The sequence below is a fragment of the Podarcis filfolensis genome (genome assembly GCF_964270895.1).
Source record: "Podarcis filfolensis genome assembly, chromosome: 2".
NCBI classification, from domain to species: domain Eukaryota; kingdom Metazoa; phylum Chordata; class Lepidosauria; order Squamata; family Lacertidae; genus Podarcis; species Podarcis filfolensis.
The window spans coordinates 17,956,684-17,964,152 of record NC_139605.1 but is presented as its reverse complement, the minus strand read 5'-3'; the positions used below and the strand labels follow the sequence as shown (position 1 = coordinate 17,964,152).

The 7,469-nt window shown below is 43.7% G+C and overlaps 3 protein-coding genes and 1 long non-coding RNA gene across 4 annotated transcripts in view; 3 read left to right on the top strand and 1 right to left on the bottom strand.

The window, feature by feature from the left end:
- Window positions 1-7,469, top strand: part of LOC310758203 (olfactory receptor 2V1-like) — a gene marked incomplete at its 3' end in the record, with an annotated part of 192,923 nt that overhangs the window by 32,405 nt on the left and 153,049 nt on the right. The window lies entirely within an intron of this gene.
- The window catches only part of LOC310757133 (olfactory receptor 2D3-like), a 181,528-nt gene that overhangs the window by 26,577 nt on the left and 147,482 nt on the right, over window positions 1-7,469 (top strand). The gene's annotated exons all lie outside the window — the stretch shown is intronic.
- LOC310757281 (galectin-1-like) overlaps window positions 1-7,469 on the top strand; it is a 36,540-nt gene that overhangs the window by 26,534 nt on the left and 2,537 nt on the right. The window contains exon 2 of the mRNA XM_083602586.1: window positions 6,201-6,280. Within this exon, the coding sequence (XP_083458712.1) occupies window positions 6,201-6,280 (80 nt within the window). The remainder of the gene's footprint in view (window positions 1-6,200; window positions 6,281-7,469) is intronic.
- LOC310757467 lies at window positions 1,991-6,282 on the bottom strand. Its single transcript, XR_014545237.1, has 2 exons — window positions 6,158-6,282; window positions 1,991-2,366 (listed from the first exon to the last, which is right to left on the bottom strand). It is a non-coding gene; the product is annotated as an uncharacterized lncRNA (long non-coding RNA).

Below are 7,469 nucleotides of genomic sequence, written 5' to 3'. Positions count from 1 at the left end.
GATTCATTAGCAATAGCAAAGGGAGAAAGGATAGCAAATATCCTGATAACCTCATGATAACGGACATTCCTGAAAAAAAGACGTCATTGATTTTCTTAACCAAAAAAAGAACATTCATGTTGGATTGGGTCAGAGAAACTCAAACAACTCGTCTTGCTCATTTACTCATTAACTACATGAAGAGAGCCTGCAGCTGGCTTCTTGTGAAACGGAATCGAAATAGCCGAATTTTCTCCCCTGTACAAATGCATTTGTTAAAGCACTAATGGTTTTCTGTGCCTTGCCCCACATTTTATTCTGAAGTAATGAACTCTTTGTGTGACTCCCTTGTCTGACGTGAACTACATCTGCAACCAACATAGTGTCCTCCAGCTGTTGGGGGCTCCCACTCCCATTCTCTCTGGCCATTGACCATTTTGCTGGGGTCTGATGGGAGCTGGAGGCCACAGGTGAGCTGTTCCGAAAATGCCGCTGTTCCAGCTGGATTCCTAGAATTGCTGGGAAATGGGGAAGGCTTGTAATTTCTTGCCCTGTGTCCCTGCTCTGCATATGGGAGCATTCACAAGGAAAGCAGCAATAACAGCTGTGTAACACTTTGTCTGTGATCATGTCCAGACCATAGATGTAAATCACTCATATACTTGGTTTCCCCTAAAGAATATTGGGAACTGTGATTTTAACAACTCTCGGCACCCTCTACAGTTCCCAGGAATCTTTGGGAACATAGCTGTTTTAAAGTGGTATTGTAGCACCCTGCTCATGGTTAACGCTTAGCTGGAATGAAATATTCAACACAGCAATAGAGAAATTAAAATAATAATTTATTTGTCAGACAAATGATAGGCACAGTGGTATATGGTTACCAAAAGCTCTGCCTGCCTCCAGCCCTGATGGCCAGCACTTATATTTCCTCAGCCCAGCCCCCTTGCTCCTCCTTTGGCTGCCTCTGTCCAATCAGCCTGGTTGAAATTCCTATTGGCTGTTTGCTAGAACCAATCATAAAAGATACACCCATTTCCTATTACCTTTTATGGGAGACAAAGAGCTATATTTCCCTCTATCCATAAATGGCAGACAAGTAGCCATATATCTTACATTTGCCTCGACAAGGCACCTTAATTACCAGATCACCTTTTGCCCTTGTTGCCCCTGCATTCCAAAACAAATGGCTAAAACAAATGGCTCATGGTATTAAATTCTATCTAAACAGAGATCTTGGGTTCACATTCTCACACACCATCAATGAAATAAGAATCTAACATAAGAATCTAACAGTTCTTACTTTCTAAATCCTTTGCATAATTACATTAAGCCAATAAATCTCATAAATAACATAGATAGCTTTTTTAGAAGAAAAGGCCTTTGCAAAGTAAAAAGGGACTCAGTAAAAACAGCTTCAAAAGAAGCCTCTTCAGTTTACACCCCCCTTTTTCCAGCCAGCTGCTTTTTCCATTAGCTCTGCCCTTTAACTCTCTCAATATACCTTAAACCTTAGGAAAATATTGCTAGAGTCTGATGGGAGGCAAATAGTATTATTTTCTGTTAAACAATAAATCTTACTATTTACCAACTCTTAATTAGTGTTTTTGCAGCTTGATTGTATTCTATAATATGTAGGGTCAGTGTAACCTTTGCTCCCAGCCTGTAATTCCCTTTTACAACTTTGAGAATCTTGTCTCCTGTTACTGCTATAAATCAGGGAGGCCCTTGTTCAAGAGAGCAGGAAGATAAACAACTGCCAAAGTACTTAGCCAGCTGCTTTCTGACTGGCATGAAACATACAAACATTTGCAAATATATCTTTAAGCTCATTTTAAAATACAGGCCTTGATCAGATGCCTCATTATGAGTGTTTTAAATGTATAATACAGATGTGACCTACTTCTCTGGTTGGATCTCTGGTTCTGTAGCCTTATGAGGCTTTGCCCTCGGGTGGGGAAAAATATTGCGCCCGGGAAAGGGAGTGGGAGTCAAACAGACACTCAAGGAATAGTTTTGGAGAAAAAGCTTTATTTCTACCATCCATGAACTGGTAGAAGGAGCAAGTGTGATAACTCACAAACAAGCACGAGTTCAGTCATTTGCAGAGAGTATATTTTCCCCTTCCAGTTCCCTCCCCTTTCTCCTACTCTTCAGGAGTCCTGCCCCATGTTGAGTTTCCTGAGCATGTACAGAAAGCTCCTGTCTTTGGGAAGGGGGGGGGTGAGAAGCCAAGGGGGTGGGTCGAGGAGTCTCGCGGTTCAGCATGTCCAAGATGTTGCAACTGAATGAGATAAAAGTCAGTTCTCAGGCTTGCTTGACAGAGTCTATTCATTAGCTTTTTGAAGCCTTCTTGTACTGATAAAAGTAACAGTTTGCCTATGCATCTTGTGAGAAAACAGAGGAAAACTTTAGCTGTGGATTTTTAGAAGAGAGAAAGGAATTTTGGACAGTTTTGCGGCCTGGTTGGGGGTGTGTGACTTCGGGCCTAGGTGTGGTCACCTGTCCTCACCTCCTTCAGTTCCTTCTCCCTTCCCCTTCCATGCTTGTAGAATTAAGTTCCCAGGTTTCTTGGGAAGGGTGTGTGTGTATTTCCTAACACACCCCTAAAAGGAGTGTGGGCACCAGCCATAACATGGCTGTTGTGGTGGGGTTGGGATAATGCAAAATGGTGCCTGTAGAATTGTGGCGCAATACAAGATGGCGTGGTGGTGCAGCATATCATAATGCAAAATGGCCGCCACATCTGAAAGACCAGAAGTGAAACATAGCTGTCTGCCGGAAGTCCACCCGTCATTAAATGGTGAGGCATAGCATAGAAAAACACACAAAGAGCCAGCTATATTTTCAGGCAGGTAAGAGCAGCTCCTTCCTCCGCTCTCCCCCGATTTTATTCTCCTTTGTTCTCCCCTGTCGCATGGCCGTTTGCCAATGTCTCACGTTACCTCATCCGGTCATGGCTTTTACCCACCCATCGCCATATAAGGTAATCACTGCCCAGGGAAAACACAACTCCTTTTAAGGTCAATACATTCTAATACATTGTAAGGCACAGAGTGCTGGTCAGCCGAGGTCAGCGACGCACCAGGTGGCGCTACAAGCCTTTGCCATGACTTCATGGCTCCCACATGCCCTCTTTCTTTATTTTATTCAATCAGAATCATATATTTCATTACCGATACAATTATACCGAGCACGATAGGCGACTCTTGTGAGGCCGGAAGCAGGCCGCTGACGGGAGAACCATGCAGTACATATAGAGATTAAAGAAGGAATACATTGTATACAGCAACACAAAATAATGCAAATAACTACTATAATGATCACTATAATCAATAAATGTTGAAGCCAACTTCCATCCGGAAGCCAAGAATATAACCATGCCCATGGATCAACGGAAGGCAGAGGAGCAAACGGATTGTGAGCTACCATGGTTTCCATATGATCAATTGTCGCAGATATGCTGACATTATTATCAGGAATAAACATACAACGAGAATGAACAAGTGCACAAACTCCTCCTTTTGAGGCTAAAATCACATCCAAAGTATAACGATTCTGTAAAACCACCTGTCTCATTGCAGACACCTCCTGGTTGAGTTCCTTCAAAGCTTTTATGGTATCATTGAATAATCCTTCAGTCCAATTTGCTAGCCGATGGAGGTCCCTATAGTTCATTGCTGCGCCCACTGAGGGCAGCAAGGCTCGAGAAATCTGGGTACCGGTATATTGATTTATGGGTGAATTAACCTCCCGATGATTTCGTAGTCTAAGAGAAGATGGTAACTTATCAACCTTATACAACAACGGAACCACGATACCCAAGGTACATGTGCCTGTAAGGTTTCGAGGAATGGCTTTGTATGCTTTTTCGCCACAAAGCAACCACAACTCTCTTTGGAGAAAATAGCTGATATTGCTACTCTGTTGGGACCAATTAAAGGCTGCAGTAAATAAAGAACTGATATGAAATTGCTCATCAGCGGCATTTGCTAAGCCAGGGATAGAAGAATTCAGATGCCAATTTGCATGGTAGATTTCTTTCCTAGTTTTTAGCCATGCACTGGTATCGCTTCTATAGCACTGAAATTGGTCACTGTATGTTCCTGTAAGAGAACAAGAGCTATTAAAAGTGAAATTCAATGTATATTGACAGTTTGGATATATGCCCCATGATTCTTTCCCCTCTTTAATTTGAAAACAAATGGGGGCAGGCTCATGGAGGGTCAATTGTACTGGAGGCCAAAAAGTTTGCGTGGGGGATATAATATTAGTAAATTGAAAAGATCCACTGACAGGCACACCATGAAGCATTATGCCTGAATGACTGGCAAAAGGGGGCATGTGCATACACAACCAACATTTAGAAGCATGTAATAAACTGGTAAACAAAATCATATCTTGTACAAAAATATTATCCCTCCATATCTTATGATAATTTTCTCCCCTAAAAGTCTTATTCAACAACGCTGTTCTTCTAGTTTGAGAGTGGCTGAGCTGTGGATACTGCCAGCCAGAGTAGGATTCAGGTGACAGCTGCTTGCCAGCCGATAAGGTGAAATATGGTGGTTTCAACTGGACTGGGTCGTCTGCTTCTCTTCCTTGTATAACGGTGCAGGAAAGGATGGCAAGGCAAATTGTTAGGAAGGCGTTTCCGCGGTTGAGGAGGCTCGCCATGGCCTCACACATCGATCTGGAACCCACAAAGGCTTGTCCTCGACGTCCACTGCCGCGTACCCTCGTCCCCATGTGATCAGCGGGACAGGTCCATGCCACGCGGGATCAGGCAAGCGTCGGTACACCACCAAGGGGCGGGGGAGTGCCTCCTCCTTCCTAAAATGCAATTCAGCGGGGGTATGGGTCTCGTTATGTGGATATAAAAGATGGTTAAGTACAAAAAGAACTTGGTGAACTACCGAAGGGATATCTGCTGTTGGTATGCTTCGGCCGCCAAGCTGCTTAATCAACAGTGTTTTGAACGTCAGGTGCACTCTTTCCACTATAGCTTGTCCTGTGGAGTTAAAGGGTATACCATGAGTTAATTTCACATTCCACAACATACAAAATTCCGAAAATGTTTTAGAAATATATGCTGGACCATTATCAGTTTTGATACGCGCAGGTTTACCCATGACTGGGAAACAGCGGATAGTGTGCTGAATGACATGCCAAGCTGTTTCCCCCCTCATGGGCGTAGCCCATATGAATCCAGAGTGGGTGTCCACCGTGAGGTGAACCTTGGAGAGTGGAGCCAACACAGGTGTGTGTGTGACATCCATCTGCCAACACGCCAATGCAGACGTGCCCCTAGGATTGACAGCATCAAAAGGAATGGCCAGCTGAGATTTAGAACAGGAAGCACATTGGGACACAATATCCCTAGCTTGGGCCAAAGGAATAGAAAACTGCTTTGCTAATGCTTTCGCAGGGAGGTGAAAGGTGTTATGACATAGTACAGGATCAGAAAAGAGAGAAAAGGCAGAAATGTTCTTCAGCGCTGAATCTGCTCTTGAATTGCCCTCTGCTAAATACCCTGGGTGTGATGTGTGGGAGCGAAGATGACCATCCGGTCATGGCTTTTACCCACCCATCGCCATATAAGGTAATCACTGCCCAGGGAAAACACAACTCCTTTTAAGGTCAATACATTCTAATACATTGTAAGGCACAGAGTGCTGGTCAGCCGAGGTCAGCGACGCACCAGGTGGCGCTACAAGCCTTTGCCATGACTTCATGGCTCCCACAGCTGTCAACATTTCCCTTTTTTAAAGAGAAATTCCCTTATTCCGAATAGGATTCCTCGCAAGAAAAGGGAAAAGTTGAAAGCTATGGACCAGAACATGATATGGACATGTATGGACATGTCCCCTCCATCAATGGAAATAATGGCCACTGCCCCCACTTGCTCACAGAAAGAAGCCTGTTACATGTCTCCTTCATTCGGAATAGGTGGATTCTGGAACCCAATGAACTGTGGGCATTTTTAAGGGTTGTGTGTTCAATAATAGAAAGGCCAAGCCCGTGGGGGGTGGGGAAAAGGAAACAATACTTCATTGATTAGGGTGCTGCTGGGCCATTTCTGGGAACTGCAAATATTTGCAGGGAGTTTCTTCCAAGAGAAACTGGAGTGGAAAGGGTTCCCCTTTCCAGATAGGAATGACAGTGGAGAAGATGTTACCTGTGTGCATTCTAATGCTCTTTTTTTTCTGCCTTTCCTCCAGCAAATAGTTTTTCGCCACTTGTTAATCAAGCCTGGTGAACGCATCATAGTGAAGGGGAAAGTGCTACCAAAGGCCAAGAGGTTTGTGTTGTTGAAGGTGGGCTGGTCTATTTTTGTTGGTGCAAAAACAACAACAACACATATAGAAAGGAGAATTCCTGAATGCCAAGCTCTAAGTTTGGGGCAAGTACTCTTTGGTGAAGGAACTCCAACAGAGATTTAAAGTCACAAAATATGCAGCAAGGCAGAGCGTGGAAATACAGGCTGTATTTAAAATATGCCCCTCCAAAATGTCCCCTTAAAAATTTTCTTTCCAAAGTTTCTCTCCCCCCTGCATAAGAAAAGACCACATGTTTGGTATGTTATAAATGGTTTACTTACAAACTCTCCAAAGGTCAGATTCATGTGCTTCAGAAAAGTTGCACAGGCAGTAAAACTTAGCTTGGTTACAAAGTGGTGAAAGTGCCTAAATTATTGGTATAGGAACTCAATCATGGTTTATGAGAGCCATGCTGTTGGAGCAACCAATACATTACTGGAATGATAAGGTAAAAAATACAGTACAACCATATATTTTTAATTAGTAATCTAACCAGCCACTGATGCTGATCACTACTAAAGGATGCTTAGTTTAACTTTCCTTAAGAATTATTAGATGCTATTTTTGTGTGCTTTTATGGGCTCCTCCAGATGAACTGTCCATCCTGCTTTTCAAAGCTTACGTGGAGCTTATACAATGCCTGCTCTTTATTGAGCGTTTGTTCTGACTGTGGAGGCAAAGCATAGCTTTTGGGGGGGGGGGTTACATATCTTCCCATTAATCATTATCTGACTCCTCTTAGTACAAGCAAGTTAAACGGTCCCATGATCACCACCACCAGTCTGTTAAAGGACTTGAAAGATGCAGTCAAATACCTTCAGCAGTGGCTTAGCGTGGGTTGGCAGTGCCCGGGGCCACATGGAGGGGGTGAGAGGGAGGTAAATGGATGTAGTACGCATGCACATTCAACTGCTTAACGACATCTGCATCACATGGGAGATCTGCAGAGATGAGAAGAGTTGACTTCCTTTGTCTGCAGAGGTCACTTCCTGGTTCACATGGAGAAGTTGCGACAGAAGCATACAACTGTATTGAGGCAGCACCGGGTGGTGAAATTTGTGCCCCGGATAACTGCCCCCACGCTACACCACTGCCAAACAGGACTTTAGCCAAGTCACAAACCCAGGCTAGGTTCTTGTCAATCAGCAACAGTATCCTACTTCCAATATC